At 48.4% G+C, this 24,124-nt stretch overlaps 2 protein-coding genes across 25 annotated transcripts in view; both read left to right on the forward strand.

Annotated features, from left to right (window-relative positions):
• The window catches only part of LOC146337616 (very-long-chain 3-oxoacyl-CoA reductase-like), a 106,611-nt gene that overhangs the window by 38,594 nt on the left and 43,893 nt on the right, over window positions 1-24,124 (forward strand). For 6 of the 22 annotated variants that reach the window (XR_014785021.1, XR_014785026.1, XR_014785031.1 and 3 more), the window contains one exon: window positions 178-3,141. The exons of 1 other annotated variant lie outside the window; for it this stretch is intronic. The gene's annotated coding sequence lies outside the window, so the exon portion shown is untranslated. Of the gene's footprint in view, window positions 1-177; window positions 3,145-24,124 lie in introns of those variants that run through there. 15 more of the 22 variants (XR_014785020.1, XR_014785022.1, XR_014785024.1 and 12 more) reach the window with 4 other exon arrangements.
• Window positions 11,610-22,651, forward strand: LOC146337618 (galectin-8-like). Of its 3 annotated transcripts, none has more exons than XM_084814997.1 (5): window positions 11,610-17,631; window positions 18,208-18,296; window positions 19,630-19,819; window positions 21,388-21,507; window positions 22,473-22,651. In XM_084814997.1, exons 1-5 carry the CDS (start codon window positions 17,548-17,550, stop codon window positions 22,485-22,487), a joined length of 498 nt encoding a protein of 165 aa, XP_084671123.1. In that variant the 5' UTR covers window positions 11,610-17,547; the 3' UTR covers window positions 22,488-22,651. The 3 variants fall into 3 exon arrangements, with proteins under 3 accessions (XP_084671123.1, XP_084671124.1, XP_084671125.1); XM_084814998.1 differs by having other exon boundaries at window positions 11,610-17,486; XM_084814999.1 differs by having other exon boundaries at window positions 11,610-12,159.

The raw sequence follows: 24,124 nt of genomic DNA on the forward strand, positions 1-24,124 counted from the left end.
CTGACGTTCCCTGTGACATTCCAAAAGCTGTGAAGTGAGTTCCAGCTCTTAAGATACATGAAGCCCAATGTGCCTGTCACTGGCTGCCAAGTTTCACAAAGCCATTGTGACAGGCGGGCCCATTCCAAACAACCCAATAATCTTGTAACACCCTCTTTTCTTTCCTCTCTCTTTTAGCATATCAACGACTTGGTGAACTGCAACTTGCTTTCGACAGTGAAGGTGGGTGAAATGGATTTAGTTATCCCTGCTGGGTCTGTAATCCACCCCTTTCAGGGTTGCTATTTCAATCGAGCATGAAATGCATCTGAATAGATGTAGACGGTACATTTTCCTCAGTAACTAAGGGCACAGCCTTTGTAGGTTTAGACAGAAAAAAGGCCTGCAAATCCTAGGGTGGCTGGGGATGCTGGTTGTTGTAGGCCTTTGTCTAAACACGCATAGGCTTAAGCCTTACGGGCTGATCAAGGAGTGTCAACCTGTGGCATTACTCTGGATGACACCTCTGGGGGAGGAACAGTGAACTAGTCCTGCTGGTCAGGTTTCCCCACCAATGGGACAACAGGGAGTGTGTGACTGAGCAGCAAGAAGCAAGAAGAAGCCTTCCACGGGGTCCTGAGGGAAAGCGAGAAAGGGCTGTGGCCCCTGAACTGATCTGAATCCCAGCTGGGTTCCAGTTGCTTGGAAAACACAGCAAAAGGAAAGGAAAGGAAAGGAAAGGAAAGGAAAAAAGACAGTGTAAAAGTCGACAGCGACAAAACAGGCAGCCGCAAGATTTCATTCCCAATGTACTGATGTACTGATGCGTTTTGAGAGGTTTGCCTCCATCAGGGGGAGACCCAATAGTGAGTCAGAAGCAAAGAGTCCCAAGGGTCATTTGGAAGCTTTGGAGAATTTAATTGCCCTGGTCGAAGAGAAATCTCCCAAAATGCATCGGCAGCACACAAGCTGCTGGCCAGGCGGCCTCTTTGGCAATCAGGGTACCTTGGAGAGACCCCCGAGGAAGGAGGTCTATTTACCAGGTTTACTTACAAGGAGTACTTTATTGAGTAACTTACAGCACACAGGCATACCCAGTGACTGGATCAGACAGCTTCTCTGAACCCAGAGCCATGGGGTACAATGAGTTTTATACCATACATGTTAGCAATGAGGCAGCATAACAGCAGCAAGTGCCCCCTAGCGTTCATTCCCAGCATAGACTAAAAGCACTTGGTTCTCAGCACAGCCACCTGCAGCTTTAAGACAAACAACCTTCACTTCCCATGCACATCTTGATTCACTCCTTAGTATGGAATGTGCTAGGCCCCACTATTGGCCCTTTGACTTATCTTCACGTGCTCAGAGGCTTCCTAGCAAGGAAACTGCAACCATAATGAACTTAAGCAAACAAGGACTAAGGAAACTGAGGCTTGCGTGGGGGGGGACTTTTGGGGCTATCTATCACTAAGTAGGCTAGCTAGGGATTTACAACATGACACACACACCCTTCTTCTCCCTCAACCTGGCACACAGAAACACAGTGCCAAACTCCGGCGTCGTGATTTGCAGGACTTTAAAGTAAAGCATCACAGTTTGTTTGTATTTGTAAATCCCAAGTTCGAAACAGGACACAATGAGGTAAACAGCAACTGGATTCTTGCTTTGTCAGGGGCGACAAATGAATCAGGTCAGCTTTTTTCCTCTGGGGTCTTAAACAGGAAAACAGTCTTAATTTGCAGTTGTAACATCTCTTAACAGCATCGGCCAGCCAGCTATGCAGGTCGCACTGTCTTTTGAAGACAGCTACTACGATATCTTTTTCTTCTCAATCAGGTTGGGTCTCTCAGCTTACACAATTTGTTGCAGCTTGCAGGAGCCTGGTAGTAACGTTTTGGCTTGACCAGGAACATGTGTTGTCTGGTTTCTCGAGCTGTTAACGTACACGCTCAGGCAGTCCAACACTGGACACTCAAATCAATGAGATTCCTTCATTGCAGGGAATCCCACAGCAAAAGCGTAATGGTTACACACTTCAGAAATCATATAGCTGATGATCAGTAGCTACAGGCTCTATGAAATTCTAGAACAGTTAGAAGTTAAACACTGTTACCTTGACAGAGATCTTCAATGTGGTCTCTCTGCTTCATTCTGCCTTGGGACCATCCTCTGGCTCACTTTCTACTCTAAGAGGGGACTAGTCTGTGCCCCGGGGGCACTGATTCTTCACCTTCATCTTGTTCCTCCGCTTTATCTCCTAGGTCTTCATCTTCAGTTTCCATTTCTTTGGGATTTCATCCCAGTCAGGTGAGGTGATGATGTTGCACACCTTGGCAGTCTTTGGGCAATTCTTCTGACCTCAGCGCATCAGTTTAATGGCTAACGCTTCAGCTTCTTGCTCCCACGCCTCGTTAGAGGCCAGGCTGTCTTGCCTTGTTGTTCAGTCGTGTCGTGTCCGACTCTTCGTGACCCCATGGACCAGAGCACGCCAGGCCTTCCTGTCCTCCGCTATCTCCCGGAGTGTGCTCAAGTTCATATTCATTGCATTGGTGATGCTATCTAGCCATCTCATCCTCTGCCGTCCCCTTCTCCTTTTGCCTTCAATCTTTCCCAGCATCGGGGTCTTTTCCAGTGAGTTTTCTCTTTGCATTAGGTGGCCAAAATATTTGAGCTTCAGCTCCAGTATATGTCCTTCCAATGAGCAGTCAGGGTTGATTTCCTTTAGTATGGACTGATTTGACCTCCTTGCAGTCCAGGGGACTCGTAAGAGTCTTCTCCAGCACTGCAGTTCGAAAGCACCCATTCTTCGGCGCTCAGCCTTCCTTATAGTCTAGATCTCACCAGCTTATAGTACCAGCTCTCAGCAGTAGTACATTAGTACTGGGAAAACCATAGCTTTGATTATACGGACCTTTGTCGGCAAGGTGATGTCCCTGCTTCTTACTATGCTGTCTAGGTTTGCCATAGCTTTCCTCCCAAGGAGCAAGCGTCTTTTATTTTCATGGCTACAGTCACCGTCTGCGGTGATCTTGGAGCCCAAGAAAATAAAATCTGTCACTGCTGCCATTTCTTCCCCTTCTATATGTCAGGAAGTGATGGGGCCAGATACCATGATCGTAGTTTTTTTAATGTTGAGGTTCAAACCAGCTTTTGCACTCTCCACTTTCACCCTCAACAAGAGGCTCTTGAGATCCTCTTTGCTTTCTGCCATTAGGGTGGTATCGTCTGTGTATCTGAGGTTGTTGATAATTCTCCCGGCAATCTTAATTCTGACCTGTGATTCATCCAACCCGGCGTTTCTCATGATGTACTCTGCATATAAGTTAAATAAGCAGGGTGACAATATGCAGCCTTGGCATACTCCTTTCCCAGTTTTGAACCAATCGGTTGTTTCATGTCTGGTTCTTACTGTTGCTTCTTGTCCCTCATACAGGTTTCTCAGGAGACAGGTAAGGTGGTCTGGTACTCCCATCACTTTAAGAATTTGCCACAGTTTGTTGTGATCCACACAATCAAAGGCTTTAGCGTAGTCAATGAAGCAGAAATAGATGTTTTTCTGGAATTTTCTTGCTTTCTCCATGATGCAGCGAATGTTGGCGATTTGATCTCTAGTTCCTCTGCCTCTTTGGAACCCAGCTTGTACTTCCGGTAGTTCTCGGTTCGCATACTGCTGAAGCCTAGCTTGTAGGATTTTGAGCATCACCTTGCTGGCATGTGAAATGAGTGCAATGGTATGGTAGTTTGAACACTCTTTGGCGTTGCCTTTCTTTGGAATTGGAATGTAAACTGACCTTTTCCAGTTCTGTGGCCACTGTTGAGTGTTCCAAATTTGTTGGCATATTGAGTGCAGCACTTTAACAGCATCATCTTTTAGGATTTTAAATAGCTCAGCTGGAATACTGTCATCTCCGCTAGCTTTGTTGTTAGTAATGCTTCCTAAGGCCCACTTGACTTCACTCTCTAGGACGTCTGGCTCAAGTTCAGTGACCGCACTATCATGGCTATCAGGGACATTCAGATCTTTCCCATATAGTTCTTTTGTGTATTCTTTCAACCTCTTCTTAATCTCATCTGCTTCTGTTAGGTCCCTGCCTTCTTTGTCCTTTATCTTGCCCGTCTTTGCACAAAATGTTCCCTTGATATCTCCGATTTTCTTGAAAAGATCTCTAGTCTTTCCCGTTCTATTGTTTTCCTCGATTTCTTTGCATTGTTCATTTAAGAAGGCCTTCTTGTCTCTCCTTGCTATTCTCTGGAACTCTGCATTCAGTTGGATATATCTTCCCCTTTCTCCCTTGCTTTTCACTTCCCTTCTTTCCTCAGCTACTTGTAAAGCCTCATCAGACAGCCACTTTGCTTTCTTGCATTTCTTTTTCTTTGGGATGGATTGAGTTGCCGCCTCCTGAACAATGTTACGGACCTCCATCCATAGTTCCTCAGGCACTCTGTCCATCAGGTCTAATCCCTTAAATCTATTCCTCACCTCCACTGTATATTCATAAGGGATATGATTGAGGTCATACCTGAATGGTTTAGTGGTTTTCCCTACGTTCTTCAATTTAAGCTGAAATTTTGCCACAAGAATCTCATGATCTGAGCCACAGTCAGCTCCAGGTCTTGTTTTTACTGACTGTATAGAGCTTCTCCATCTTTGGCTGCAAAGGACATAATCATTCTGATTTCGATATTGACCATCTGGTGATGTCCATGCATAGAGTCACCTCTTGTGCTGTTGGAAGAGAGTGTTTGCTATGATCAGAGTGTTCTCTTGGCAAAACTCTATTAGCTTTTGTCCTGCTTCCTTTTGTACACCAAGGCCATGCTTGCCTGTTATCCCGGTGATTTCTTGACTTCCTACTTTAGCATTCCAATCCCCTGTGATGAAGAGGACATCTTTTTTTGGTGTTAGTTCTAGAAGGTGTTGTAGGTCTTCATAGAACCGATCAACCTCAGCTTCTTCGGCATCAGTGGTTGGGGCATAGACTTGAATTACTGTGATGTTGAATGGTTTGCCTCGGATTCATACTGAGACCATTCTATCATTTTTAAGATTGTACCCCAGTACTGCTTTTCCCACCCTTTTGTTGACTATGAGTGCTACTCCATTTCTTCTAAGGGATTCTTGCCCACAGTAGTAGATATGATGGTCACCTGAATTAAATTCGCCCATGCTTGTCCATTTTAGTTTGCTGATTCCCAAGATGTCGATGTTCAATCTTGCCATCTCATGTTTGACCACCTGCAGCTTACCTTGATTCATTGATCTGACATTCCAGGTTCCTAAACAATATTGTTCTTTACAGCATCGGACTTCCTTTTCACCGCCAGACACATCCACAGCTGAGTGTCCTTTTGGCTTTGGCCACTTCACTCTTTCTTGTGCTACTTGGAAATTCCCTCTGCTCTTCCCCAGTAGTATATTGGACACCTTCTGACCTGAGGGGCTCATATAGAATCTGTGAGAATTCAAGGGGAGGGTGTATTAGACTAGGTTTCAGACAAATGTCAAGCAGCCAGGTGGGAATTTGCCCAGAATCATATGCAGTAACAACACAGCAATCACCAGCACAAGTTCGCTGATTTGCTAGAAAGTTGGCAATTTTCATGAGTTAGGGTTTGTTCTTATAGCTGTATTCACATACAGTGAGAGCCATGCTTTTTGCTACTAACAGAAGCTAAAACCATGCACCGTAATTGCTCTTCACACTGTATACCTTCTAACTGATAAGGAATGCTTCTTTCTGTCCTGTGAGAAAACTTATTTTGCTGCCAAAATGGAAAGGCCTTGGTGAAGGGGGGCCAGCAGTGTGTGTACTTTCTGACAGTTTTCTACCTTAATGAGACTTGCTGTGTAAAATATTAGGTGAATTAGCCTGTTATCTGTTCTTGTCTGAGAGAAAGAAGGTGCGCCTCCTGCTCAGATAACCAGCCCCGAAGTACGGCACCCCGTCACTCCCCTGGAAACCAGAGTGACTGAACCGAGGGTTAAGAGTCGTGTAAGCTTTCTTTTAACATACAAATAGATTTCACTCAGATGAAGAAATGTTGTTCTTGTAAATATGTACTACTAGGTGTGTGTACGAAGCTCTGCAAATGCAACAGCATTTCCAGTGTCCGTACCATCCCCAGCCAGCAGGGCTGGTAGAAAAAGAAAAGAAAAGAATGGTGGCTTGAAGAACAAATTCGCCAAAATCTGGGCTAGAACTAGACTGAAATGGCCAGATGCTCTACCTTTGGCCCTGGTAAACATACATGCCACTTCACACTGACAAACTGTGCTCAGTGCCCATGAGATCCTCATAAAGGAGCTCATGAGACTCCCTTCTTCAGCACCTATTAAAGAACATCTTACTAACTTGTGCTTAAGTGATGAGAATGTGTTGAACTATTGCCAAGCATTAATGAAGTGTGGGAAGGCTTTCCATTCACAGGCTAAAAAGTGCTTCCAGACATTCCTACGATACCATGTCACAACCTGTAGCCTAGAGATTGCGTTTACGTCGAAGTCCATCAGAAGAAGTCTTCCTGAAAAGAAGTCTCACTGAAAAAGGCCTCATCAGGTGCTGTTGACCATCCATGCTGCCGTGAAGCAGCAAGGACAGCCTACCTGGATCCCCACATCCCACTGCAAGAAAGTCTTGCCCTCTGGAGAAGACGGGCCGCAGAACCAGACAATGCTGGATGTGCCTTGACACGGAGTTCATCAGCCCTTTGAGTCATTTTGGAGCCGGAAAGAGAAGAACATCTCTGGTTGCCACCGTGGTAATGGCTTGTTGCCCTTTCTCCTGCTGTCGTGTGAGATCTTCTTAGACTGTTGGCACTTTGGCCTCCTCTGGATTACAAAATAGCCCCCTCTAAAGGACCAGTAGTGAGCAAGCACTTGCTGGCCAGGTGCGCATAAGCCTAGCAGCGAGCCCAGCGCCTGTTGGTGAAGAAGGAATTGTCTCAGCATCCCCCAGAGGCACGTTCTCATGATGTGGCCCACCTGCACCCTGCCGCTGCTTAGCATCTTCTGTGGCCTGAAAGCAGCGGACCCTCTCCTGTAAGTGGTGAACCAGATTCAAATAGCCGTAAATGTATCCAGCTGCTAGATCTCCAGCCATGTGCCGGTCCATGCCCATAGAAGCATCTCAATGATCCAAATCCCACTAAATCAGACTAAAATGATTAAACCCGATTACCCACCTCCACCACAAACAGCCACTTTGCAACGTATGCTATGCAATAAGCATAATGGTTGTTTGTATTGTTTTGTTCCACGTGATCATTGCTTTGATTAAATGTTGTATCAAATTCCTTACTAAAACTATACATAAAGCTGAACTGCACCAGATGGTCAAGAGAATGCAAAGAGAAATGTGAAAAGAAGAGAAAGGGAGAAATAAAGAGATTGAACAACTGATAACAATACCAGCATAGACAGTGAGGCTGATAGGCTCAAAGGGGGCAGTTGTGAGGTGCCTGATGGGATCGAGAGTGTGTGCCTGTGTCTGACCATGAAAAGGTAATTGTAACTTGCTCATAAGCAGGAATTCCTATCCACCAAAGTAACTCATCCCTAAAGATAAGAAGGCTGCTGTGCTGATAAGACTGTGCTGAGTACTAATTGGTTTCTGAGCCTGCGGATGTGTTTTCTTTGTTCTCCAAATTTTAGTCTGTATAAATGCATCCTGTTTTCATTTTTTAGAGAGAGACAGTTTCTTCTGTCTCTCCCATCACCGTGATGTGCTTTAATAGCTTTCTGACTGTTCAACCTAACCTGCCTTGGATATTTCTTTAACAATCCGCTACATCTAGTTTCCCTTTTGTGGGAGAATTGGGATCTGAGCACTACACAAGGAGCATTTCCTTCCCTGCTTTTTCACTGCATAACCTCTAGATGGCACTGTGGTATAGCAGAATAGCGCAAATACACAAGAGGAAATTGGGCTTTTTTGTCATTTTCATGATTAAATGCTGAATTTTTCCTGCTCTAAAATAACACGCCGAAAGTGCTGGTTAGACACAGGGTCACAATGTTGTCTAAAGAACCTGTCAACAGCCATGAGTAGGGAATGATGAGGGCATGATAAGTGCCTTGTGGAGAAAACGCCCCAGTCTTCCTTATTTAATTGGACAGATTTATATCCTGCCTTTCTGGCCTGTAGGTCTTCAAGAGGGCTTACAGACATGTTTGAATAATCTGGTGTAATAGTCTCAGCTGAGGCAGGTCAGCTTCCAGACATGTAGATCTTCCAGCCTAGAACAAGACACAGACTCCCTCACCTTGAGTAGCCTGAGGTCTACTAAGGTTTCAGCTGTCATGGCCTCAATTGTGTGTATGTGTGTGTGGGGGGCAATTGCACTTTCTGTCACCATTAGAAGTAGTATCCCATTTTCCCTGCTCTAAAAAAACTCACAAAAAGTGCTGTTTACAAACAGAATCGAAATGGAAGGGTCACATTGAGAACCCATAAACCACCGTGAGTAGGGAATGAGAAGCGCGCAACAAATGCCTCATCTAGAAAAGCTCAAACTCTTCAAAATCCACACACAATATTGCTAGTCAGCAATATTTACGCCACAACCATTACGTTTCATTTTCCTTTATTGTAAGTAGCGTATGTGCAGCAATGTACAATTCCTTGAGTAGTGAAAATTGGTTTTCATTTCATGCTTTCTTCCTCAATGCTGCCTTCTTCTCTTTATTCCTCTTTATTTTCCTGAGACCTGTTCAAAGAAACAAAGGAAACATTTCAAAAGAAGGACGGGGGCGACCACATTATGGTGTTCCCCAGACCCCTCCCAGCAAGGCAATCCAGGACAATCCCCTCGACGGTGGTATATACACCAAGGAGAGGTCTCTCTCCGCCAATAGCTCATGCTAAAATTTGATGGACAAATGGCTACCTTCAGTCCACATTGTATGTTAGGAAAAGCCATATATATATATATATATATATATATATATAGGCAACTTTTAACTGTGGGTATAAGAAGCAAAACATGGAACTCAAGCTAGGCTCAGCAAAGTCGACGCAGTTCAACTGGACATCCCCAGTGACGTCCAAATACCGGATGTAGCCGGGCTGAATGCGGTGCTTGTATCCTAGCAGGTGCTCCCCATTGACAGACACCTAGAGAGAGGATGGAGGAAGGTGGTGAGCGCTCAAAGGACAGGAGGAAGAGTTTGGTGTTGGGAGGGTGCCGTTTGAAGGAGAGAAATGGTGTGCTGGTTCCAGGCATTCCAGCCTCCTCATCTGTCAATGGGGAGCAATGGGTCCAGGAGGCAGAGGGAAAGTGTGAGCGTGTGATGGGTCAGCAGCAATCAAGCATGATTTGTCATGATTTGTGCCACCGGGCTGTGGGAAGGACGCCTCACCAGTGGAGGCTGGTGGCCGCGATCTGAGTGGGGCTGTGAATCCAAGCTGCGTTTCCGTCAGATCAGCGAGAAGAAAAGAGCTATCCAAGGTGCTGGCTGTACTTGGGGGGAAGGGTTCAGCACCTCGGATGGCTTCTTTAGAGTACTGGTCCACTCTGACTGAAACCCAGAAAGGATATACAACCCCCCCAGCCCCCACTGCAGAACAGCTGTGCTTCTGTTCTTAACCTGATGCTGCCTCTTGAGTCAAATCTTAAATTGTTGTACATTGTGCTCCTTTCAGCACTAGGTGAAGAACGTTTTATTTTCCCAGCATTTTAGCACTCTAGTCTTTTAGCTCTGCTGCTTCAAATCTATATTTTAATTCTCTGCATTGCTGTGAGTTTTTATTCTGGTTGCACTGTAGTCTTAAGCTTTCATACTTGATATTGTTTTATGTTGTACTTGATATTGCTTTATATTGTGTCGGAGGTGATTTTCCCTTCCCAGTCCTGCTCTTGTCCGCTTTTCCTCTAGATGGGCCTCTGAGCCCCTCTGGAGGACGCACATGGGCAAGGGTGGGTCTGGGCCATAGGATCCCGCACAACCTGGCCTCTCTGCTCCCCTCCCGGCCCATCGGAATGCTGCTTTCCAGACCTCTCCCAGGTCCTCTGAGGCCGCTGGTCGCTGCACTGGCTGGGAGGGGGAGGGGAGAGGGGTCAGACTTTGGCACCCCCCTCCCAGCATCACAGCACTGTCTGCGGCTTCAGGAGGGGAACTGCGAAAACCCTGATGGTCCCTGGAACGCTCTCCAAGGAGCACAGGCTTGCCCTCGGAATCACCTCCCCCAAGCTGGCACCCTCCAGGTGGGTTGGATGACAGCTGCCAGCGTTAAGGACCCTTGCTCACACTGGCTGGGCTGATGGGACATCGGAGTTGGTCCAAATCCTGTAGAGGGCACCAGGCTGGGAAACCTGCATTCAGTCCTAAAGCCAACGGGCAGCAAGCACACTTTCACACTCCAAGATCATGGATTTAAGCTGTGCTCCACCACTATATTTATTTATTTATCTATCTATCAAGAAACACAAATATTGCAAAATACCAATGCATCTCCAGGGGAAACCAAAGCCACGCAAATCCTGCGTCCATGAAACCTCTCACTGCTTAGAGAAGTGCAACAATTTGACATCAGAACTGCTGTGTTTTTAGAAAATAACAATACATGGATAAATATTGGGAAAGGAAATGGGGTGGGGGGGGTGAGGCAAACTCAGAAGGCCTCCCCGTCCTTGGCCGGAGAGCCTCACCCATTGAAAAGCCTCCGCCCTGGACATGAGCATATTGAATGCAGAGATGCCCCCTCCCCTGTTCATTAGCAAAGTGCCGCTCGCAGTCATGGTGGTCCCCCTACCCTGGCCTTCCCCACCCCCACTGGGGCCCAGTCTTTGTTTATTGCCTCGAGCACCAAATGCTGTGTTGCCATGCTTTCTCTCTCTCTGTAAAGCAACTCTGCTGTAAGCCACACCAGACTCCCCGACTGGCCTGACTCAGGATAAGGCAGCTTCCAATGTTCCCTGCCTGACCTGGAGGCACATGAGCCATTCTTGTCAGCAAAGCCACATCGTGAGCTGGGGTGGGTGGGGCTGGGGGACCCCCATGACTGCCTCTTCTGACCGCCTAATCAAAGTTGTCCTGTCCACTGTGGCTGAAGTGAAGCCATCTTGTGCCACAAGATGAGAAGCATGCTGAATCCGCCCACTGGCCAGCCTAGTCATGAGTGTATAAGGAGGACATGAGTGCAAGAGAACCCTCCCATCCATATTCCCCAGGCACTGGTGTCCATAGGCTCACTGCCTCTGATACTGGAGGCAGCAGAGAGCCATCAGGACTAGTCGTGACTGAGAGCCTTGGCCTCCATGCACATGTCTAACCCCCTTTGGAAACCAAACTCCACAGGACATGAGGGAGTGATGCAACAGGGAGAGTGGGCTGTGGGGTCCAGGCCGCCTCTCACCTGGAGGAAGGCTTCCCTCACGATGATGACGAGCTGGAAGCCTCTCCCTTGCTGGAAGGGCAGGTCCGAGGTCACTTCTTTGGCCCCCCAGGTATTCCTCTTGGTGTTGCATTCAATCACGCTCTCGTCAAAGCAGGGAGTGAACCTGAAGGCGACGTCGCCATTGGTGCACCGCAGACCGATCTCGAATCTGGAACACAGAGCGACATTGGGGCAGAGGCTCAGCTGGAGGAGGGGGTGGGGAGGGGAGACGGGGGCGATTCGCCGCCCTGGCAGCCCCACCGGAAGAAGAGTGGCTGGAGAGGCAAGATGGAGGCAGAGGGGGAGGAAGGGGCGGTTGGCAGAGCGCGGGAGCCAGGAAGGAACACAGAGGCAGAGAAGGTCGGCAATGGGGCCCGGCAGGGATTCACCTTCTCAAGAGTAGCGGCCTGAGTGTCAGAAAGGGAGAAACAGTAAGTTGGTCTGTCCCCTGTCTGCAGCCCCTGCTCTTATCTGAATTAGGACCATTATGCAAGAGTGAAGAGGCCGTAGGGGCGCTTGAATGAGCCCTCAGACCAGTCCACATCACAAGGTTGTCCTGCGGAAGGAATACGAAAAAGGATGAATTGTGGCTCATCTGAATTGCTCGCGGCAGAGCGGTGAAAGCACGTGGAGTCATGATGGGGAACCTACTTCAAGCCGCGGAATGAGCTACTGGGATTCGATGTGTCTAAGGGTCACCAGAACCATTCCGTGCATGCAGGCATCTGCTGAGTGATCACAGAGCACCTGAAGAGTTGCCTGAGGGAGTCTCTGGGCATCTTTCTCCCCACCCCCAGGGTCAAGGGTGAGTGATGGGATGCAGAGCCAAGAAGAAAAGAGGACTTTTAATGGCTGCATAGAAGAAGGAATTTTGGCCGTGGCGGCTTGTCCCAGAGGGATGAGAAAAGCCGAGTCCACTGAAATTCCTTCTCCTACCCAACTGCTAAAAGAACAGGGGCCTGTCCTCCTCTGCATGTCGTTGTCCTGTTTCATTTTATTTTATTTATGTAAGTCATGTGCCTCTGTTTGGCCTCTTCCCGTTTCTTTGACATTGCTCATAAGATTTTATTGTTTTTGTTAAGGTCAAAGTACAGGCCATGATCCAAAGACCTACTTCAGGCATGCCTGAGGACCTGGCTTTCCCAACGAGATTTTTGACTCCTTTCTCCCCTTTGAAGAGCAGACGTGCACACACCCAGGCGCCAGGCCATATCACCAACCATTTCTGAAAGTCCTTCCAGTTCTCAGGAAGTCACATATCAATATTTGCGTTAAACCATCCCCCTCATTCTATACCTCTCAATAAATATCATCATACATCACATTATAGGGAATTTTTTACAGTTCACTGGAAATCCTTTCATTTCTCAGGAATTCACATATCAATATTTGCATTAAACCCTGCTCCTCATTCTATAGCCCGCTATAAAAATGATCTTACATCAGATTATACAGAATTTTTACAGTTCACTGGAACGCCTTTCATTTCTCTGGAATTCACAGTTCCTTGCCCTGCCTGAGGCGGCGAATCTCCCGAGAAGCCGCCTGCGTGCGCAGGGGGTCATCGAAAAAACTGGCCATCGCTGTCATGAAACCTTGATAGTCCCCGAGCAGGAAGTCATTAGTGAGAAGAAGTCCCGAAGCCCATTTAGCTGCCACGCCTGAAAGTAGGTTAATGATGAAACCCACACGAACCTATTCCGTCAGGAAATCCTCAGGTTGAAGGTGCATGTACAGCTCCAATTGGGCCCGGAAAGTCCTTTCTCCCCAGAAAACTTATCTGGCAAAGCCACCGGGCACTTGCGGCAGGGGGGGGGGTCGGAGGTGGCGGGGGTTGAACCGCAGCTTGCAGATTCTGTACGGCAGTTGTCAGTTGAGCCACTTGATCATGGAGGATCTGGTTCTCTTGCACCAGAGCTTGCACTGCTGGGTCCCTGGCACCCTCCATTTGGCAGGAGGAGAAAAAAAAAGAGAGGGAGAGAGAGAGAGAGAAAAAAGAGGAACGGGGATCAACCTGTCAGGAGCGCCTTGGCGGCCTCTCTCAGTAGATTCCAATAGCCAACTCAAGACACAGACGAAAGGGTTTCTTTTCAAAGCTTTAATCCTTTTACAACTTAATGACTCTTTCAGATGCTAATCACCAGCGACTAAAGCAAGGAACAGCAGAGTGGCCTAAGCTTCAAGTAGGCAGTTGATCCCCGTTTGAAAGAGAGTCACTTGAAGACCCTGAACTTATGGGCTAGGGAGAGATCCTCCCTCTTTCCCTTGGGTCCATGGGAGGCGGCCGTTGCTTGTGCGCCAAACGGGCGCTACGCATCCTTTCCGCGCCCTCCATCGCTCGTTGCTCTTTGCGTCTGCGTCGAGCATCTAAGAAGACCCCCTCCCGCACTCCCTCACTACCAGGGTCGCTATCTATCTCAGGAATGCCAGCAGGAGGAATCTCTGCCAGGTGCTGAGCCTGTGAGGGATGAGCTGGCTCCTCTCCCACAGATCGTTGTTCTTCCTCAGAATCAGAACTGCTCTGGGGCTCTCTGGGCTCAGTTTAGGGATGGACGAAAGTCCCTTACCTTATCCTGCAGCTTGCTTTGCGGTGGGGGGGAGGCACTCTGTCCCTCCCCCTGAAATTCTGGGCAGGGTGGGAGGCGCCCCATCCCTCCCTGCCGAAATTCTGGCCGGGGGGGAGGCGCCCCATCCCTCCGGCTGCGAATCTCGTCTCCTGCCAGGATGCAAATGGTGGCGGCTGTAGCCGCCGCCGTTTGCGTCCCTGCAGTCAGCCGTGATAGGCTACATAAATCCTAGGCTACTATAAATCGTAGGCTACTATTTGCGTTGCCCTTATTTTCGCCGTAGTCTACGTAAATGTTTACGTAGACTACACGTGCCCATATAAGGACGCAAATGGCGGTGCCCATGAGCGCCGCCATTTGCGTACGTGCTCCCCCCCCCCCAAAAGTCAGCCGTGATAGGCTACGTAAGGATTTACGTAGCCTATCATGGTGTTTTTTGAAAATCTAGCCGTGATATGCTACGTAAATCTTTATGTAGCCTATCACGTTTGTTGTTTGTTTGTTTTTTTTACTGGGAAATGGCAACGGCGGCAGCTGGTTGGAAGACCGGCCGCCGCCGCTGCTGCCGCACCGCCGCTGCACCGCCGCCGGGAGCCGCCAGCACCAGGGACATTCGCCAAAGGTAAGTCCCATTCTGGGGGGGGGGTGGCGGGGGGGGGACCGTTTCTCCACCAATTTCGGGGGGCCGAATGCGTTGGCATTCGGCCTCCCAGAGATTCGTGGAGAAATTCTCCGACATCCCTAGCTCAGTTTCCACCCTGACAGAAGCCATTAAAGGCTTGTATTAGCAACAGTGTCTCTTGAGTCCTTAAGAATTGTCACTACGCGGTCTTTGGACCACCACCACCCCACAAGTCAGTATCAGCTTCCCCAAATGTACAAAATCTCCCTTTGCTACATCAGCTGGTTTAATATAGTTCATCTTGTCTCTAGTGTTGGTGCCCATCTCATGCCTGAGTCTCTTATACCAGGCTGCTACCAGGAAATTGGTGGCAGCAGAAAAGGGTCAGCTTGGGGAACCCTGAGTTATCGTGTCAGAGAGTTCTTTAAACCTTGAAATATAAGCATTGGCTAAAAAGTAAGAAACCCCATCAGTGGGATTGCCTGGTGATTTGAAAGAGGAGTTTCCTCATAGGTGAGAAATGGCTGGCTGAGCAATGCGGGGAGTTGTAGGACTTTTTTCTGTCTAAACATGCATAGGATTGGGCCCTAAGGGAGCAATCCTCTGTCCCCTACACAGTGTCTGGGGGGCATAGGATTTTTTGGATTTCTGGCTCCACACCGAAAGACAGGGCTCGGAGCTCTGGGCCTGGAAATGTGCTCCCTGCAACCTCCCCCGAAGAAACCTCCGAGTTAGGGGGCTTACGAGGACACAGGGCACAAACCACAGGACTGAGCTCTAATTGGAATAATCTAGCCCTTGGAAACTGGGATAAATTCCGTAGCAATCAATATTATCAGGGCCTGAAAAATGAGGAATGCACAGTATAGTACAGGGTCTATACTCACAACACCATAGCATGTGGGAGGTGTACCCTCTTTTTCATTGTGTTGGTAACCCGATGTGGCATTTAGCTATATGTGCATAAAACAAAACAGATACATGTGGGTTTGACACATGTTATGGTGTACAGATGTCTGAAATGGAAAGAAGTCTCTCACCCGCCAAACATGGCGGCACGTTGGCCATTCTTCTCTGCCAAGCCCAATGTCTCATGCAGGTGGGGAGGGGCGGAAGACATGCTCTTATCTATTCTGTCCTGCCAGTCCTGCACCGAAAGCCCTTTCATGCCACACCAGCGAAGGCTCTACAGGCATGAGGAAGTTGCATCCTTTAAATCATGCTACAGATGTTCCCTCTGCACTTTACAACACCACGATAAAGCAGCCTCACGGAAAAATGTCACACGAGAGCACCTCGCCTTGGAATGGCCAGCTGGCCCTTTTATCACCGGGCATCTGGAGCTCATTGCTGAAGGAAATTGCTCCCAAACTGTTGGCAAACAGTCTTCCCAGGGGACAGAAAACATCCGAGAAGACCTTGCCTTGGAACTCACAGCTTGTGCTTTCATCAATGGATGACTGGAGGCCCTTGCTGAAGGAAATTGCTTCAGCAACATTGGTTCACAGTCACTCATCGACCGCAATGGGAGTTGCTTCGGAGCACACACTGTTGGGTTTGTTGTGGGAAAGAGACCGAAACCAGCCCCCATTTTAACGCACAGGATCTGTAAAATGAAGGAGTTTCTTCCTAAGGCAATGGACTGGAGCCTCAAGATCACGCTTATCGTATTTAAGGAATTGGGCTTTGACATGTGCGATGCCAGCTGAGGGGCTTCTCTGTTACTTCTGTGGTCATTGAGAGGGCAAGCTTCATTCAACGCAATGGGAGGGGACAAAACCCGACTGGGGTCAGGGGCTGTGTTCTAGTGCTTATTTTGAATGATGTTTTAAAAGCTGGTCCCTCAGCATCCCACTCCACAACGGCGATGAAACTTCCAGAAAACAGGGAGGGAAAGGGTCGGGTCACTGAGGTCAGAGCAGCACACCCACAAAGGCTGGGCTACACGCCCCATGGGCAGGACTATGATACCGAACCCAGCGTGGTTGTGGAAACAGGTCAGTAATGGAGCCGAAGTAAGCTGGAAAAGGTGGGCTATAAGCAGCCTTTTAGTGTTCAAGAGCTCATAGGCCCTCATGTTGTTATTTACAAGTTGCGGAAGGCCCAGCAAAGCAATGCAATTAGGTTGAATTTCTGTACAGAATGGATGTCATCAGGTGTAAGGGACACACCATTCATCCATCACCTTCCCAGAACAGTGGGAGAAGCTGCTCTTCTCTGTGATGCACAGTGGGGGATTTTTCTGTCAGATAAAGGCAGACCCTTTCAGCTGACGAGGTGAATGCACAAAGAGGCGCACCCATGCACACATGGTCTCCTTGGGCCGAAAGCACACCGTGTTCTGGTGCCCACCTCAATGGAGGGAGAAGAAAAGGAGAAGATCAGGAGAGGTTAATTGGGTAAGGTGGGCTGGGCTGGGGGTTTATCTGCAAGGGAGAAAAAGGGTTTATCAGCAAGAAAGAAGAAAGGTTTTCCCAGAAAATGCCCATGGGACTTCAAAACAACCGTTCCTGTCCCATGCATCTCCTAGGCATGGCTACGTGGCAGAGAATTGCACAAAAGACATATGGGGTGTAAGATGATATTTACTCTGGGGTAAATATCCCCACAGTAAATAAAGTCAAGGGAATTTAGTTGAATGCAAATACGGATATGTGGATTCCTGAGAAATGAAAGGACTTCCAGCGAACTGTAAAAATTCCGTACAATGTGAGGTAAGACGATTTTTATTGCGGAATATATAATGAGGGGCATAGTTCAACGCAAATATTGATATGTGGATTCCTGAGAAATGAAAGGACTTCCAGGGAACTGGGAAAAATTGCTACAAATACAGCTTTAGCAAGCCTTCCGTGTCATCCCAGAGGACCCAAGGAGTGAAGGATCATTCTTGCAGTTCCAGCCAGCTCCAACATGGCTTTTGATCTGCCTATTTTGAGCCCGGTGAGTGTGGAAAGAGAGAGTCTGAGGGAGACGTTTCCTGGGTGGTGCTGGGGTTGGTTGAATGGGCATCTTCCCAATCCATGATGCTTGTGCAAAACCGAGCGTCGAGCTGGAGCCTGGGAAGCGACAACATGCCTCTGACACTGTGAGTTGGGCCTCCCCTCAAGGAGGTGCTATGCAGTGGCCAGGAGATCCACCGCCCCATGTGTGGGCAGCATGGATCTTACAGGGATCCTGACCCAGCTTGCTGGTAAAATTGAGACCTGCTAGGAGGATCCGAGAATGAAAGGATGATGTCGCAGCTGAGATGGCAGCCCAAACTGCTCTCTCCCAGTTAATGCCACCGAAGTGGGGTAGCCTCTCTCTGGGCTATCCCACTCCCTCCTCTCCTCCAGGTCGGAAGGCCAAACCAGACCTGACCTGAAATGCCACAAAGCTTCCTGAGGAAAACGGCTCCTCGGGAGGGGCTCTTGGCACTGGGAGAAATCCCCCAGCGCTATCTCGTTTGGCCCCGAGCGAGGTTTTTCCCAGGCTATCCCCAAGCCACAGGGCCTTGAGGCCAACAGTGCCTGTTTCAAGACTAAGCTGCTGACTTTCGGCCTGGAACCACTTCCATTCAACTGCCCATGAGATTCAGAGATTTATCAGGCCTAGGGTAATTATTTGTTGAATGTTGGAGCATTCACCTTTGCTCTTGTATTCTTTCTTTCCTGAACCACAGGACCTTCCCTTTGCCCAGGAAATTCCTGGTGGTCTGCATGTGGGGAAGATGATTTTAATCCACGGCCAGGTCCCGGTTTCTCCGAGAAGGTTTGTCCTGCCTCCACTTTGCGTTTCATTCCCTCTCTCCTTCCATAACACTACTGCCTCATCAACCTTTTCTCCTCACACCAGATCCTTTCCCCAACAAAGTATTTCCTACTCTCCTCTGTTCACTGACTTTTCCCTGCTCTCCCAAATCTTCCTCAGAGAGCAACTCACAACTTCCAGATAATGGCAAATCAGACATTGATACTACTGCTAAGGAAGCAAAGAAATGGGCAACTAGTTCCACGTTCCCAAGGCCCTCTTGAAATGGGAGGGACTTTCAGAATGGTTGGTGATATGGCCTGGGTATGTGCATGTCTGCTCATCAAAGGGGAGAAAGGAGTCAAAAATCTCGTTGGGAAAGCCAGGTCCTCAGGCATGCCTGAAGTAGGTCTTTGGATTGTGGCCTGTACTTTGACCTTAACAAAAACAATAAAATCTTATGAGCAAAGTCAAAAAACGGGAAGAGGCCAAACAGAGGTACATGCCTTACAATACATAAATAGAATAAAATGAAACAGGACAATGACATGCAGAGGAGGACAGGCCCCTGTTCTTTTAGCAGTTGGGTAGGAGAAGGAATTTCAGTGGACTCGGCTTTTCTCATCCCTCTGGGACAAGCCGCCCTGGCCAAAGTTCCTTCTTCTATGCAGCCATTAAAAGTCCTCTTTTCTTCTTGGCTCTGCATCCCATCACTCACCCTTGACCCTGGGGGTGGGGAGAGAGATGCCCAGAGACTCCCTCAGGCAACTCTTCAGGTGCTCTGTGATCACTCAGCAGATGCCTGCATGCACGGAATGGTTCTGATGACCCTTAGACACATCGAATCCCAGTAGCTCATTCCGCAGCTTGAAGTAGGTTCCCCATCATGACTCCACGTGCTTTCACCGCTCTGCTGCGAGCTCTTCAGATGAGCCACAACTCATCCTTTTTCGTATTCCTTCCGCAGGACAACCTTGTGATGTGGACTGGTCTGAGGGCTCATTCAGGTGCCCCTATGGCCTTTTCACTCTTGCATAATGGACCCAATTCAGATAAGAGCAGGGGCTGCAGACAGGGGACAGACCAACTTACTGTTTCTCCCTTTCTGACACTCAGGCCGCTACTCTTGAGAAGGTGAATCCCTGCTGGGCCCCATCACTGACCTTCTCTGCCTCTGTGTTCCTTCCTGGCTTCCATGCTCTGCCAACCGCCCCTTCCTCCCCCTCTGCCTCCATCTTGCCTCTCCAGCCACTCTCCTTCCGGTGGGGCTGCCAGGGCAGCGAATCGCCCCCGTCTCCCCTCCCCACCCCCTCCTCCAGCTGAGCCTCTGCCCCAATGTCGCTCTGTGTTCCAGATTCGAGATCGGTCTGCGGTGCACCAATGGCGACGTCGCCTTCAGGTTCACTCCCTGCTTTGACGAGAGCGTGATTGAATGCAACACCAAGAGGAATACCTGGGGGGCCAAAGAAGTGACCTCGGACCTGCCCTTCCAGCAAGGGAGAGGCTTCCAGCTCGTCATCATCGTGAGGGAAGCCTTCCTCCAGGTGAGAGGCGGCCTGGACCCCACAGCCCTCTTTCCCTATTACACAGCCCACTCTCTCCCTATTTCTCAGCCCACTCTTTCCCTATTTTGCAGCCCACTCTCTCCCTATTTCACAGTCCACTCTCCCTACTACACAGCCCACTCTCTCCCTATTGCATAGCCCACTCTCTCCCTACTACACAGCCCACTCTCTCCCTATTTCACAGCCCACTCTCTCCCTACTACACAGCCCACTCTCTCCCTATTGCACAGCCCACTCTCTCCCTATTGCACAGCCCACTCTCTCCCTATTGCATCGCAATACAAGGCTATCAGTTACGACTAGTCCTGATGGCTATATGCTAGGAAGAACGTAGAGTCAGTAACGGCCCTGTGGGCCATCTCAGTGGTGTGATGGTGTTGAGATTTATTTTGGGCTGGGAAAACAGTCTGCAGAATTTTTTCACAGCAGCAGATTGTCTTCTTTGTCAATTTACTGGTAATTCCCAGAGACAGGAGACCATCTTTTGCTGTGAAAAACTTTGGCAGATTTTCTTCCTAGCCCCTGAAGAAGGCCTAAAAATAAGAAAAAGGGTCAAAATGCCTTGGGTTTCCTATAATACGTTTATTTTTTCATCCCGAGAACCCGTGTCTCTTCTTTGTGATCTGCTTTGGATAGGGATGCCGGAGAAATCCGCAACAGAACCAAACGAGTTTGGATTTTCATGAATCCGACCTGCAGATTCTGCAACAGGTTGGCTTTTCCCCTGTCAGGCAGGTTCCGAGGACTCATAGACTAATTTTCTAACTTTCCCAAATTTTGCACATATTCGTCGTAGAAAAATAACAAAATTTAAAACCGGCCCCAAACATGCATTTTCCCCATAGGCTAAAGTGTGAAAATATACATTTTGGGGGATTTGCACATTTTCACACATGCAACGTTGCACAAATGCGAATTTGTGCAAGTTTGGAAAAAATCCAATTCCATCGCTGGGCGGACGACGGAACAAAAGGCACCTGGAAATCTGCGAAACACAGACGGAATGGAGTTTACACAGTCCATACCTCCCTAACTTTGGAGGCTCACCTCCTTCTATTTTCAAGCTCCAGACAGCCAGGAAATTGGAAGCTGAGGCTGAAGCCTCAACTGACACGCCCTGTGAATAGCAATGATGTTGTGCAATGTCACAGATTGTGCTTGCTTACAGCTTACCCTCCACGTGCCCACACTTTCCCTCAGTCTCTCACACCCAAATCCAGATGATGATGCTAACGGTGGTGATTTACATTTCTATACCGCCCAATGGCCCAAGCTGTCTTGGCGGTTTGCAAAGATTAAATCCTTAAAAACACAGCAAACAGAGATTAAAAACCTTTTACATAAAAAGACATGGACAGACAATATACACCAAAGAAGCATATATCTAAAGCAGCTTCAGACAAACAATCTCCAGAACAAACACCCATAACCATAAGGCATGGGATGCCTGAGACCAGGAACCATTTGCTTCCCACGGCCCCCTCCCAACACCGGACCCTTCCTCCTGTCCTCTGAGCGCTCACCGCCTTCCTCTACCCTGTCTCCAGGTGTCTGTCAATGGGGAGCACCTGCTAGGATACAAGCACCGCATTGAGCCCGGCTACATCCGGTACTTGGACGTCACGGGGGATGTCCAGTTGAACTGCGTCGACTTTGCTGAGCCTAGCGTGAGTCCCATGTTTTGCCTCTGATACCCACACTTGAAACGTGCCAATGGTTGTGTTTTTGCTTTTCCTAGCATGCAGTGTGGATTGATTGTCAATCTCACTTGAAAAGAGCTATTGGTGGAGAGAGAGGACACTATAGTACTAGAGTTGCTCTACTTTCACTTGGCCGGTGTGCATTCAGTGTGTGTTTGCGTGTGTGGGATTCCTCCTGGTCCTGGATTTTTCTGGGACGCCCCGTTTGGGGCACACTGGATCCAATCTGGAGTGGCAATCTGTGCACAGAAGACTCTTTCCAGGCGCAGATCATCCTTGTTGTACTGGGGCAAGGACTGGGAACATTTTGGCGTTTGTCCACTCATGACAGCTGCCTTTCAGCTCTGTCCAGCAAGCCCCTTTTCTGCTTCCAGTTCCATTCAAGTCGTACAGAAGTGTAGTAAGAAAAGAGAACGGAGAAACTATAACCGGTTTTACCGATTTGATGTATATGGTTTCAAAGATGTGTCTCAATGGGTCATAAATGACCCACGCCAGCCTTCAGTGAGGTTCCTGAAGCATTAAAAGAAGCTGCAGTGAGTGCTCTGTTAAAGAAACCATGTGAGTCGACGGATGTCAGTAATCATGCTGGCCAGTGTCAAACCTGATGTATCTGGGCAAAGTGTGCTGGTGACCCAACTCCAAGGGTTCTTGGATGAGACAATGTCTTTGCATGTATTCCCATCTGGGTTCCAACTTGGTTCTGAGACTAGAACTGCTTTGGCTGCCCTAGTGGATACTTTTCAGCAGGAGATAGATGGTTGCGTGTGTGTATCGGGTGTGATCCCATTGAATCTCCTGGGCTGCTCCCTGGTTAGATAACACTGACCAGGGTATCATCCTCGATTGCCTTGCTGGGAGGGGTCTGGGAAACACCATAATGTGGTCACCCCCGTCCTTCTTTTGAAATGTTCCCTTTTTTCTTTGAACAGGTCACAGGAAAATAAAGAGGAATGAAGCAAAGAAGGCAGCATTGAGAAAGATAACATGAAATGAAACACAATTTTCACTTGTCAAGGAATTGTAAATTGCTGCACATTCCCTACTTAGAATAAAAGAAAAGGAAATGAAACAGAATGGTTGTGGAGGAAATATTGGTGAAGAGCAGTTACGCCTGGATTTCAAAGGGGCTGTGCTTTTCTACACGAGGCCTTTGTTGTGCGCTTCTCATTCCCTATGCAGGGCGGTGTCCGGGTTCTTTAGACAACGTGACTTGTGCATGTCGATTCTGTCCTTCAACAGCACATCCCGTGAGTTTTTTAGAGCAGGGAAAACGGGGGATTATTTCTGATGGTGAAGAAAGCACAACGTGTCCCCCACCATGAAGGCCCACAGCCAGAACCGTGGTAGACCTGAGGCTGCTCAAGGCGAGGGAGTCTGCGTCTTGTTCTCAGGTAGAAGATCTACGCGCCTGGAAGCTGACCTGCCTCAGCTGAGACAATTACACCAGGTTATTCAAACATGTCTGTAAGCCGCCTTGAAGACCTACACGGCAGAAAGGCAGAATGGAAATCTGTTAAATAAGGAGGACTAGAGCCTTTCCTACCCTAGGCATTGATCATGTGCTCACCATTCCCTACTCCAAGTAGTTTGTAGTTTCTTTAGACGATATCGTGACCCGCCCATGTTGCTTCTGTGTCCAACCAGCGCTCTTGGTGAGTTTTTTTAGAGCAGGGAAAACGCTGCACATAATTGTGAGAGTGACCCCCCTCCCGCCCTGCTGCCACCATTTCCTCTTGTGTTTTCGAAGTATTCCGCTTCACCACAGCGCCACTCAGAGGTTATGTAGCAAAAAAGCGGGGAGGGCAACGCTCCTTGTGTAGAGCTCGAATCTCAGTTCTCTGACAAAACTGAAAGTAGATGCAGTGGATTAACAGCCTCGTGTAGAAAAGCCCCTTGTGAACATCAGACCAGGGATCCCTTTTTCTCTCCTAGGAATACCCTTGTAACATGGATTGGTCATCTGTTTTAGATGGGATAAACTGGCCTCCTCAGTCATCACTTCCCAAACCTGTTCATACCATCCACGAATCCCTGGTGCATTTCAACTTCTCTGTGCTTTTTGCAATTTGCTGCTATGGTCTGCTATCCTTCCCCAACCCCAAATGTCTCGATTCTCTGGCATGACCACCAATCATGCAAGTACATACCAATATGATTGCAAACACAAAAAAGCAAGGAGCGATGAAAAACAGGATGCACCTTCATGGAGGGGGGAAGAGCCAGGCGAAAAGTGACAGGCTTAATTTGGGCCATAATCTGGTAAGGACCCGTGCGACGGGCCGCGAGCTTCTTCGCGGGAGAGAGAGAGGGGAGGAATCAGGTGGACAACCAAACCCAGTGTCAGGGGGCCCTAGCTGGCCTCTTTCAGTCTACTCCAGTAGCCAACTGCAGACACAGACAAAGGATTCTTTTCAAGGCTTTATTCCTTTTACAACTTAATAACTCTATCACCAGCGACTAAGCTATGAACAGCAGAGTAAAATATGCCCCGGGTTGGAAACAGTTGGTCCCCATTTGAATGAGAATCACTTGCAGACCTTGAACTTATGGGCTAGGGAGAGTCCCTCCCCTTTTCCCTTGG

This window comes from Heloderma suspectum, chromosome 10 (genome assembly GCF_057233095.1).
Source record: "Heloderma suspectum isolate Gila_16-S chromosome 10, 16-S_ref, whole genome shotgun sequence".
In the NCBI taxonomy this organism is placed as follows: Eukaryota; Metazoa; Chordata; class Lepidosauria; order Squamata; family Helodermatidae; genus Heloderma; species Heloderma suspectum.